Raw genomic sequence first — 12934 nt, 5'->3', positions numbered from 1 at the left:
CAGCATGACTGATGTTAAGTGCACAAGCGGAAAGGGGAAGATGAGAAATAAGGGGTGAAGTTGTTTAGAGGGAAAAATAAAGGAAAATAGGGTTAGGAAAATATGGTATGGTAAGAAAGAATGATGGTAGCGGTGTAACATGTCAGCCAGAAACAGAGGTAGAAGTACAGGGAGAGATGTATTGCCCTATAAAAGTGCATGTGTCTGATGCACAACCATCAATTTGAATGACTTGTCTCCCCCGAGGGCCTGCTTTGGCATTCAGGAACCACAGCAAGGGCTCTTAGCTCGGCCAGCACCGCAGTTCATTTGGACTCCTCCCTTTTGTGGAGCAGCTTTTCTCATTAGAACCAGTAGCCGAGGCAGCGAGGGACTGCAGCACACCCATTACCTGGCCCTGTCCTCAGGGCTCGACTCTCTCCTAGTCCCTCAGAGCCGACACATCACCACTCTGGAGCTCAGACAATAAGCCCCATCAGACAGCCAGGCTGGAAACAACTGTGCTGCAAAGCTTCTCGCAGTGTATATATTTCAGTAGTATGCTTCACGCGGCGGACGAGTATGCTGTGCACACTTTTAATATTTTATGTGACAGACTGCTCAAACGGGCTAGACGTATGGTTGATGGTAGCACTTAATTTTGTTTGCATTTCAATTCATTTTGTTGGCAAATGCCTTCTTTATAAACAAGCATGTACACAAAGTCATCCTTATTTTCGCCATGCTAACAAGCCTTATAGGTTATTGTACAGAGATGTGTCCCTAATGGCCCTGCCAGCAGTCACCCATGACAAGTTCAAATCTTGATGACTGCTTTTACGGTTCTCGCCCACATAGGAGGGACACGGCACCTGTTAAACGGTACTGCCCACTCCCACGTGCAGGCGTCCCACAACCATCAGGGTGGGGACGTGGCCAGAGGTTTGGGTCCTCATCAGACACAGATTTAAACTGTCTGGACATCACCACAAGGGGTTAATGGGAAAACAAGGCACTGTGTAAAAGATATTAACGAATACAGAGTTTTATCCTTGTGACTGCCAGCATGTGTGTGGAAGGCCAAAGCATGTGTCTCTGCAGTGTGCTTATGCATAAATAGCTGAATGAATGTGACAAAGGCACAGCAGGAGAAAGAGAGAAATAAAGGGCTGCGTTTGCCTGAAGGAATTTTGACTTTGTGAAAGAGAAGCTGTATCTGTGCTCTGTTTCCTCAGAAGTGTTTAATTTGGTTTAGGAGCTCGTGGCGAGCTTATCTCATACAGCCACACGTTATTGTGGACACATTAATGTTTAAACGTGTATTTTATCACAATTACATATTTCTGTTTCCTGAGAATGCAAGGAGAAATGCAGAATTAAACCATCTTTTAAATAAATAACTCTTGCAGTAATGCAGTTCTGTCCTTTTTTTCGTTTGTTTTTTTAATCGTATATTTCAACCTGTGTTTCTGTTCAGCCGGCCGGGCTTGCTCAACGCCAGTGACCCAGGCTACCCCTGGTTAGCAGACTCTTGGCCGGCGACCAGCCTTCCTGTCAACAGCAACTCGGGGGGACCAAATGACCTGAGTAATTTCGGTCGAGGAGGTAAGACCCGATGCCTCAGTTTCTTTTAAGAGATGAAAGCTAACGTCCCTGCTTTCCTTTGTGCTCAACCAGAGCTTCTGTTGTTTGTCATGTAGAAAATGTAGACACGCATGCATATTTCATATGTGTTTAGACATATTTAAATATCACATCAGAAGGCAGTATAGGAACATTAACAGCAGGGGGACTCTGCTGTCGCCAGGTTGAGTGATGGCAAACAGTCCAGCTTGATGCCATTGCCTATACTTCAGAGCATGGGAATGTTAGAGGAGAGACAGGCGGTGGAGAAAGGGAGGGGTGGATGAGCGTTTGAAAGGATGGTCCTGTGCAGCCAGTCGTGAAGGACAGACGCAGCTTGACTGGCGCAGATGTGGACACTTCCGCCACGGTTCTACATCATCTCCCCTTCAGTGGGCATGCAAGCCACGTCTATGAGGAGAGCCTGGTTGCTCTCTTTCCCTCCCCTCGCATAGACGCACACATGCAAAACACCTGCATTTATGTCTCATGTGTGGAAACATAAAATGGAGAGATATCCAGATTCTACGTAAAGTTAGTGTTATGCTCGTAAGGATCGACTGATTATATTGCTTGATAGAGGTGTAAAGTGCTGATTTTGAGTTGATCTGAAACTGACACGTGTGTAAATGGGGGCACTTGATCTCCTCACTATCCAACGCAAGCATGTTTACCCCTGAATAAACTGTTTGGACATTCCAATGTAAAGGAAAAAACAAAATGGAATATTTTACAGGTGGAATCTCCTAAAGTAGACATATCATGCAAATTCCACTTTTGTAGCTGTTAAATACATTTTGTTGTAGAACTGAAGTCTCTAGGGGTTGAATTTAGTCTCTCCTGGTGCTGCAAATATACCTTTATAATCTGTTTGGGTCATATTTTTGAGCCCGTTCAATTTTCTCTATTTGCTATAACGTTTTCTGAGCTATTACATCAGATTATCTGTGACATAATTGCCAACTTGGGTGTGGACTTACCAACTACAATTTCCTCATCTTAATTCTCCTCACATTCTGGGTCAGACTCTGGCTCCAACTTGTAAGGCTGGTTAGATAAGACTTTGTTGACATTTTTTTAAATAAATTGTAAACAAAACATTTCTGCAAGCTAAAATATGTAACCCCTTCCTCTCATGCTGCGTTCCATTTACATCGTATTCCAGGAACTGGTAAATGGTAGTGACGTTATTTCCCAACAAACCATATGAAACTGCATTCCAGTTAGCCAACAGGCGATTGTATTGTTGCCATTAACCTAGCTACAACACTGCTACAATATGACAAAAAGAGAGCTCTGCTACATACGTCATGCAAATAAACATTGATTTTAATATGTACAGTATTGCACAGAAAACACAACTTGTGTGAGTGATTAAACATGCACAAAAAATTTAAGAAAGATAATTAACAGTAAAAGTTACGAAGTTGACTTTCTAAAGCTACGAGTAGCCGCCACCTTGAAATCGAAACTGGGGGCAGTTTCATTTCTTCCACTATACCAGTGGAATGTTACCACTGGAGGGGCGTTCCAGTTTAAATCTACCAATGGGAACAGGGAAATTACCACTTCCCAGGACTACTGGAATGCAGCATCAGACCGGAGTGGACCGGTCTGGAAGCCAGAGAGGGGCGGGGCTTGAAGCATCTTAAAGGAGCAGTATGGAATCCAGCTGCTTTGAGACACACAGCAGAAATGGTGTGAAAGAGGAGCTGGCGAAGTCCGAATAAGAAGGAATTCAGACCAAAGCATTGTAGTTCCACTTTGTAAAGACCCCAACTGAATGATTTAAATGTGCAAAGGAGGAATTTAAAAGCATATGTCTACTTTAAGCTAGGGTTGGGCATAATCGTATCGTGTGCAATTAATCGTCAGAAAAATATTAATCGATTATTTTTTGGCACCTCACGATTAATACGATTAATGCCACCAGGCGGACTGACCGCTCGGTGCTCCTCTCTGCTTCAAATATGATGAATATTTTAAAAAAATGTTCTGTAATTTATTTATCCATTAACACAATTTAAATTTGATGTACAGCCTGAAGTCTGTAATTTTGACACAATTTGGAACAGATTTTTATAAAGAACAAATCTTTCCCACTAAATTGGTCATGTGACTAGGACATAAGGGTGTCCAGGGACTCCAGGGGATTAAGTGTCAAATTAATCGTTATCGGCTAAATACCACAATTAATCGTGATTATTTTTTGCCAATATTGCCCAACCCATCTTTAAGCTCTAACTGACAGTGATAAACAACACGTAAAGTGTCAAAAAGAGAGATTCATTAGTATTTTTAAAGTATTTTCTTCATCAATGACATATTTGACGCCAGCTATAAATTTGGTAAAAGGTTTAAGAACTATTTATGTTTTTGTTTTATTAGATTGTGATTAACAAAAGAATGTTTAACTTGTTCCCATTTTGACGACAGCTTCTCTGGTGTTTTTTTTAAGACTTTACATGAAGAATTTCTGAAATTGCCTTTCTGTAAGTACACCAACTTTTTCCCCCCAGATCTTCCCACTGGACAAGGGGATAAGACCGGCACCATGCTTTCTGATGGAGCCATCTACAGCAGCATAGACTTCACCACCAAAACCAGCTACAACAGCCCTGGACAAGCATCCCAAGCCACGCCATATGCCACCACTCAGATTCTCCACTCCAGCAGTATTCATGAGCTGGCTGTGGACCTGCCTGATGCACAGTGGAAGGCCTCGCTGCAGGCCAAACAGGAAATGGCCAACCTGGGCTACTCCCTGCCCGACAAAAACTCCTGCAACAACAGTAAGTCACACTGAGAAAGCGCGCTGTCGTGGTAATAAAGTTGTCCTTCAGCATAGATTTTGATGATGTGTGAAGTTGAGTCATTTTCATGTACCATTAAATTCCAAAGCGTTATTTTTTTGTGAGCGATTCAAAGTAGTTAAAGTTTTACAGCGGTTACAAAACAGCCATTTGGTGTTTAAACGGTTGTTCTAAAACTCTATGAGGCCTTCCTAACCTCAGTGGGGGGATGCACTTTATTTAGTTGTTTGTTTATTTATTTATTGCCAGCACTCGTTATTGGTTTCACTTCAAAGTTGAATTAAATCCAATGAAAAGGCGTACAACTAAGTCATTTATTCAGTTCCAGCTGAGTTCTCATGAATCTGTTCCTCCCTGAGTTTCAGCATGATTGCCAATTATTCTTCTATCTACAAATAATGAGATTATTTACAATTAATTAAAGGTAGGATATCCTGAAATTTCTGAAATCTCATTTTCTAGCATTATTAACTTGTTTTTTTTATTCATTGTTTTTATGAACATGAATAATTACATATATTTTAACTTGGACAAATATTAAAATAAATCTCTGACTGCCTGATCCCATTCCATGAATATACTAAAAGTCAAGGAAAAAACTGGGAGCATTTTTTCTTCAAATATACAATTGGATCAGCTCTGTGCTGACCATTGCTCACAAATAAGAGTGATTGGATTGTGGAAAAAAAAGTGTTGTTCGAGTGTATGTATCCCAAATTTATCCCGCTTGCTTTCTGCTCTAACTGCATGTTTGCATGTGCTTGTGCTAACTGCCAATCACCTGATGCCACTGTGATTTTTGCCCTTTAACCTCCACTGTAGCCCTCCTTTTCATTCCTGACTACCGATTGGCCGACGGATTGGCTAATAGAATCCCACACAACCAATCACAAGATTTCAGCACCACCAGCTCTCACAACAGCTCAGAGCGAAGCGGCAGTCTCTCAGGTTGGTTTACGCAGCAGAGAATAAAGCAGTCTGGGACGCTCTGCTCCCCAACCCATCTTTATGATTGACCGATGTCTTAATTGCTTTATTGATTGTTTATTTGCATGTGCAAACTTGACATCTAAGACATTTTCCTAAACACCTCTCCCCCCCTCCTTCACTGAAGCTGCTTTGTTCACACAGTTGCCCTCGTTGCTTCCCGTTAATTGGACTGTATGTGTTTGCTGTGTTGTTTTGTGTTTTCAGTTATGATTGGTTCTTTGTGTTTGTTTCTAGTGTACGTTGCAGTGTTGGGATATACTATGACAGCAGCTGACAGCCTATCGGAGCAGAGAGAAATGCTAGCACATTCTCTTGACAGAATGTGGCTGGAAGTGTTAAAGCTGAGTTTCTGCCACCGCTGCAGATCTTTCTGATGGCTTTGTCTCTCACTGTGTGAGTGAGCAGACAGAAGTAGGGGCAGAGGGAGTCTTTCAGACAGAGTGGACTATATCCACAGACACCATTAGGGATGCTTGAGTGGATAAAGTGGCAAAAATACCTCCCTTTTCCCTGCTTCCCCAAATGGTGGAGGACTACGCTAAAACCCATGTACAGAGAATTACAATGTCATTTATAGGACACCGAGGCAGCCCTCTGCTTGCCTCCCTTCCACTCTCCTCTTTTATCTAGTTACAAGCCACTGCCCTAACTGGTCTCTAATTCAATGCTCTGCCACACGTGGGCCAGAGAGAAGGATGTGAAGTGGTCATGTCTTGCAGGCAGAATCTTTATAAATATGGGCAGGTTATAGAGGGTGGCAGCTCGGTTTAGGATGTTCTCTTTTATAATGACATAATTTGAATATAATTTAAAAATACAGCTTATTTTTACTTAACAATAAATGTAAGATATTTCCAAGGATTTATAGCAATAGAAAAAAAATGTTTTTTTATGTCCTTGCCAAGAATATAGCAATAGTATTATTTGCAAACATCGGTATCTTCATAAAACTACTTGTTAATTTGTATTTTTTGTTACACTTATTAAATTGCCAAGGGAATAACGAGTTAATAAAGAAGTTGGCAGATAGAATTAAAACCTCATAGTAGGCTCACTTTTTTGTCTTCATGTTTTAAAATTTTACATTAAGACGATAGCTGAAGGTTTGGCTTGACAAAATTATACACGGTTCCATTTTAACTCTTGGAAGGAAAAAAAACTGTTTCCCCCCAAACAAATCTTAATTTTGCTAATTACTATATGGAAAATTATGAAAAAAAAATGAAACATGAAACATGAAGCTCCTCCACCAACATTGTAGAGTTGAATAAACGGCTTTGGGTAATAGAATCGTTCAGTAAAACTTACACTTACATGTCCATACTGTATCATTTCCAGGCTTAGGTAACCTGTTTTCAGAGCTAAACATGTTGTACTGAAACATATAGTTGTTGTTACCCAGCCAAATTAATGAACTTGAGATATACTGTGTGGTGTAAGTGGCAATAGTGATGGGAATTTGAATTAGCACAAGCAACACTTTGATACAGGCTTCCACCAAAGTCAAGTCAGCATTTGAAGAAGAGAGGGAGTGGAAGTTATAGTGCTTTTCTCACCCTCGGAGGAGATGGAAGGAATAATGAATGCCAGGTCTGAAGGAGGAGAGGAGGATGAAAAGCAACAGAAATAGAGCAGCTTTCATGACAGCATGGATTTCCACCGGGGACATGAAGCTGCTCATTAAAACGTTACTTGGTGGAGGGTAGGAGAGGTATCTGGTGTTTTCTGTAGCGGATCAAGACCCTGAAGACTTATTGCTCCTCTACACTCTCACCCAGCCTGTCTCTGAAGTTGCAATGTTCATGGTCATGTTTAGACCTTAGATGAATATTATGCTCCTGCACTCCACGTATATGCAGCATCCCACCTCATTATGAAATAGCTTATATTGTTTTAAAACAAATACACACAATATAAGGCTTATGCCCTGCTCATAAGTAATAGGTGGCTGTGTAGTTTTTGTAGAATATCTGCTCTGTGGCTTTTCCCCTCAGTGCTGTAGCACTCTGAAAACAAAGCAAGCTCAAGGCTGTGCAGCCCTGCAGTTACAGGCTGGGAGCGCCCAAAACCTTGGGTATAAATGCCCAAAGCTGAGCCTATGTTTAGCATCAGCTCCCCTTTGAAGAGAGATGCGTTTTTATAAAAAGACATGAGTGTGCTGTGTAATTCCTGTATAGCTTCTAGCCACAACTTGTCTATATTTCATATTTGGGTTGAGCTGTTGCAATTCCACCGCCAGACCATCCTTCCCAAGGAGAGGCTCATTTACAATATTGATGGCTGGTCTTGTGTGGAGGAACTAGGGATGACTGAACAATCACGTCATCTCACCATTTACTAGGAAAAGTCAAGCATCGCCCAGAGGCGCGATTAGAAAACCCAATTACTTTCAGATTATACTTACACTGTGGTGCCTTCTGCCTTGGGCTTACAGTTGTTTCTTTTATTACTTCCTTTCTTTGTTAATCTCATTCTGACACCACCTCTATCCACTCAAGCCAGCAATTTTTTTCCCTTCTGCACCTTTTTTTTTTGTGTGTTCCCTGTTGAAATTATTTTGTGTTTTTCTTGCAGGCTAAAGAAAGTGAAGAGGTTTTTTTAGACTTCTACCAGACTGTACATTTTACTTGTGTCTCTGCTCTCTGGCTTTCATGAAAATCAATAGAAATGTAGTTCACTGCATCTGTAAATTTCTTTTGATGACAGTGATGTACATTGTATTGTGTCTGTGCCAGGTTACTTTATCACATTACATTAAACTTCACGATGAAATAATGGTGCCTTTTTTAGATCGTTGGGATACGTGATTGCAGGCCTTTGGCAGCAAAAAACAAACCCCGACACATGACAGATAGAATATGCTCAGCAGGGATCCCCAAAGATGGCTCAGTGTAGCTGGTGGCGCCGGCCTGAAATATTTTCTGGAAGCAGTTCATTGTCTACAAATTGATAGACCATGTTCAAATACTATGTTGCCATATGTGAAAATTTCTGGCAAGCTTTAGCAATCATTCATACCTTAAACTGAATACTAAATCATGTACAGGATAATGCTGCACAAAGTTACACAACATAGCTATTGATGTCTAATGCAAAATAAATTCAAGCGAGGAGTAAAATTTTCCAATATTATGTGAAGGGGTTGGAGTGGGGGGCTTACAAAATTGACTTTTTCGAAAATTATATCATATTATAACTTTGAAGGAATTTATTAGTTAGATACTGATTTTTCATTTGTCTTAGTTTCCTTTTTAAGGCTTGACTTTTATAATCTGTTGTTTGACTATTGTAATGTCCTAGTGCTGGGTGGTATACCGTTTTGTACCGAAAATCGGATTTTATTTTTGTTATGATATGACTTTTCTGAATACCGGTATAGCCTGAACACATGCGGAACGTTTCGTCGCAGCCGCCAGTGAGCTGTTTTCCCAGGGGACACATTTTGTTGCAGCACCGCTAAGCGCATTAGCATGCTAACATTATTGTTGGAACAACTGGCGGCAGGTAGTGTGTTTCAGCCACTTATATGGTCTAACGTTAAAAAAACATCCCATTTTCACCATCGCTGAATAGTAAACAACTCTTCAGTGACATGCACGGTTACCAGTAGATTTAACTCGCTACGTTATAACGGAGACGTTATTGCATGGAGACTCTAGCATGCTTTTATTGTGAAAAGCCCAGGGGGAAGTAGCTTTGTAGTTTAGCAGAGTTGACTGGTGTGCAAGGTGAGTCATCCTTATTTTATTAACGTGTTTTAATAAGACATAACGATAGACCAGATAATGATTTTTTTCTCAACCCTTCACGATCGGACCAAAATGCATGATTACTGTCTACAACCAGGCAAAGAAGAAAAGACATACAAGAGGAGAGAAACAGTGATAAAAGAAAAAAGTCAATAAAGTTTGTACATTTTATTATCAGCTGACCTGTGAGGGAAAAACATACTGTCAAATACCATGAAACTGGTGTAATTGTTGACAATATCGTGATATAAAATTTGGGTTATACCGCCCAGCTCTATAATGTCCTGATTAAAATAGTTTTAGGTACATGTCCAAAACATCATGATAACACATAGAAATACTGTTATAAATTCATCGGAAAAGATATTTTCTATACGAGTTGCCTGCAATTCAGCCGTAGTCCTGTAGTGGGCATACCAGGCACTGAAGAACCCTGTATTAAAAGACCGGAACTTCCGGTTTCAGGCAGCGCTGCTCTGATGGCTTCATCGTAAGCATTAAAGCTCGCTCGTAACCAGATCTGGGGTTGTGTGGTTCCAATGCTCTTCACATTTTAATCTATTCACTATTTATGTGGTTTTGTCATGATTTCAGTTAACGAATATGAAATATTCTTACAATTTCATTCCATCATCAAAAACATACCCAGAGTGTTACTTTAACTCATTCATACACGCTTAAGAAATCCTTGAATTTCCTGTGGTGAAGCTGCCTGAATGTTTGCTGGTACAAAGCTCCATCTATTTGCACAAAGCTCCTCCCTGGAGCTCAATCTGCAGCTGAGCTCCCGCCCCACAGAGCCCCCTTCCCTGAAGCGTTGTTGTGAAAACATTTAGATTCCTGTAGATTAGGCTATGATGCAAAGTCCGATTATTTTTTGATATATACATCATATTCATAATAACTGAAGGTAACATAGCTACACGATTTTATTATACAATTGAACTATGTGCCTGGAAAATACATAATACCCCCCAATCCACTCACCACACCAAAAATAAAAATAAAAATAAAACTGATTTAATAGAAAACATTTTGAGCATTTTGACATAAAATTGTAAAAAAAAAAATGAATTGCATTTAAAATGTCAATTTCAAGTCCTTATTAGGCAGTGCATGACTAATTATAAATGGTAATACTGTCCAATATTAAGACATGTGGCGCTGGAGCATCTCAAGTATGTTGGTTTTGTTAGCAGGTGCCACTTATACAATGGAGCTGCACATGTTCACACTTTGCTACCAGCTTTTTAGAATTTGTCACTTGCAGAGATTTCACTTAAACCAGCAAACACAAAATTACAACAGCGGTATAACTGAAATTAAAATTACTATATGATCTGATGATAATAAACAAATAGTACCATGTTTTATTCTAAGTTTATATTTTGTGAATACCTGAACTTAAATATAAATTGGAGATGGAAGTCAAATGTCTTAACGAAAACAAAAGTGTTTCTTCCGCTGTGACCAAATCATATAAAACTTAGTATTGACCTGGCTGGCAGATTTATAAAGATGGATGTGACAAAGGAGAATTTGGTGTTGGAGGGTTATGAGTGGAAATGGGGTTAGTGGCTCTCCAGTGTAATAAAAGAAATGAAAGTAGTAATAGACTCTCAGTGAATTCCATTAGGAACATACTGACACTACACAAGCCATTCATTATAATGATGCTGTGAAGTGAGATATTTCATTGTGGAACCCAAAGCCTGGTGTTAAAGGGGACACTGAGGGATGGGTGGGGCGCAAAGGTCTGCCTCAGCCACGTTAACTGCTGTTCTCCTCTGTTTCTATGGAGATTTGAGGCTTTTCAGCCGATCAATCAATAGAAGCGTGCTTTTCATCAGGCAACCTTGAGCTTTTCTATGCAAGCAGTGACAAGTCAGAGCCCATAGAAATCTTCTGTTTGAAATTGTGTATGACTTTCCAGTGGTGTGCTGAAAGTGAGTGCAAATGGATTTGTAATCTAAGCAGCATGTTTGCACCAAATTGAGTTTCTTTAGAATGCACATTTGTCACATGACAAAAGCAGCGACTGTTATTTGCCATGCTATCCCACTCGTACATTAGATTTTAATTGATTTTCTGATGAAATCTAATTTACAGTGGACGTGTCTCCTAAATGAATGATCTCCTGTTGTAGGTGGAAAGGGAGGAAAGAAGAAGAAAACGAAGGCCGGTTCGAAACCTGCTAAAGCTAATGGGTCCAATTGGGCCAATGTACCCCTGCCCCCTCCCCCTAGTCACCCTCTGCCTGGCACTGAGATGGATCTTTATCCCACCGAGCACCATGACGGAGGAGGGTATGTCAACAAACACGCACACAGATTGTTCCAAAAATAACAGCTACAACATGTGGAGAATTTTTTGAACATTTTTGTCAGTTTTAGGTTATTTCTGCTTAATTTTTTTACAAATTAAAACTGTATTATACAGAATCTTGAGACTTGTGCACCTCACAAAATTAGTCGTAAACTAAAGACCTAATGCATTAGAAATGTAATTTAGTACTTGTCAGTGTTTTTGTGGTTCAACCAACTTTGTAAAAAAATTTCTTAAAGAAAATTATGTTATGAACAATGTGACAATTTTTTATCTTTGTTCTTTCTTTAATTCTTTCTTATTCCGTTTTAATTCAAATCTAAATTTCATACAGAGAAAGTGTTTTTTTTTCTTTTTGAGTGATTACAAAAACTAGAAAATAAATTAAATAGGATTTTTTTAAATTCCACAATACATATAATCTTTATAAAGTTTTGTCACAAAGACTGAATATACCAAACAATGCAAAGGCGTTTTTGAAGTAAATTTTCACCCGATACATTTCAATAATCCAATCAGTGTAGTGAATCTAATAAAAGCTCAAACACTTTAAGTATGTACTAACAGATGCTCACTTAAGTGATTCTGAGTGTCCCTGTCTTTGGTGCAGGGGGTGATATGTCCTCTTACCCCCATTTCCAGTCTGGGAGAGTCATCTGCTTTAATAGGCTATCTGGCAAATGAAGAGTCCCTTGCACTGTAAATCTCAGGCTGCTCATAATGGTGGCCGATTAAAACAGTTATGTTCTATGGAGTGTGCACCAGCAAATTTATTTAATGAACATTATTTTTATGGCTAATATTATTTCAGCATGTATAAGCACAACCACGCAAAAGTGAGGCCTGGCAGGACTGACATATGACAAGTTTTGTTTTTTGTTTTTTTTACAGACACTGGATAAGGTCACAAAGCTCTTTGAGTACAGAAAATGTTCTCTTTCAACAGCTAAATAGTTGGATTGGTTAATTTAGAAAATAAACATAATCAGCTGTGATCCTACAGTAAAGTTGCACTTTTTTTCCACAGGTACGAGAGTGACACTTGGGGTCCACCCATGCCTGTGCAGACATACCTTCACCAGGGCATGGAAGATGAGCTAGAGGAAGAGGAGGAAAGGGTTCCCACCCCACCCATCCGAGGGGTTGCCTCCTCCCCAGCTGCCATGTCCTTTGGGCAGCAGTCCACAGTGACCCTCACCCCCTCGCCTCGAGATGAGATGCAGCCAATGCTCCAAGCCCATTTGGATGAGCTGACCAGAGCATACCAACTGGACATGGCTAAACAGACATGGTACATTTGCAAATTTCTATATGTTTGTCAATCAGTTTGTATGTCTAAAGCCATCTGTTTAGTTCTATTGTTGTTAAAATTGATGAAGAAATTAAAGAAATTAGTTGCAACATTAGACTTTATTTGATAAACATATATTTTAACTTGGACAAATATTAAAATAA

At 39.8% G+C, this 12934-nt stretch overlaps 1 protein-coding gene across 8 annotated transcripts in view; it reads left to right on the top strand.

Annotated features, from left to right (window-relative positions):
- The window catches only part of robo2 (roundabout, axon guidance receptor, homolog 2 (Drosophila)), a 282117-nt gene that overhangs the window by 255005 nt on the left and 14178 nt on the right, over positions 1-12934 (top strand). For 5 of the 8 annotated variants that reach the window (XM_014014115.1, XM_014014116.1, XM_014014114.1 and 2 more), the window contains 5 exons: positions 1457-1584; positions 4122-4394; positions 5238-5363; positions 11301-11460; positions 12507-12770. In XM_014014115.1, the coding sequence (XP_013869569.1) occupies positions 1457-1584; positions 4122-4394; positions 5238-5363; positions 11301-11460; positions 12507-12770 (951 nt within the window). The remainder of the gene's footprint in view (positions 1-1456; positions 1585-4121; positions 4395-5237; positions 5364-11300; positions 11461-12506; positions 12771-12934) is intronic. The other 3 variants (XM_014014119.1, XM_014014118.1, XM_014014117.1) reach the window with 1 other exon arrangement.

Source organism: Austrofundulus limnaeus, unplaced genomic scaffold (assembly GCF_001266775.1).
Source record: "Austrofundulus limnaeus strain Quisiro unplaced genomic scaffold, Austrofundulus_limnaeus-1.0 Scaffold110, whole genome shotgun sequence".
In the NCBI taxonomy this organism is placed as follows: Eukaryota; Metazoa; Chordata; class Actinopteri; order Cyprinodontiformes; family Rivulidae; genus Austrofundulus; species Austrofundulus limnaeus.
This window is presented reverse-complemented; position numbering and strand designations above follow the sequence as displayed.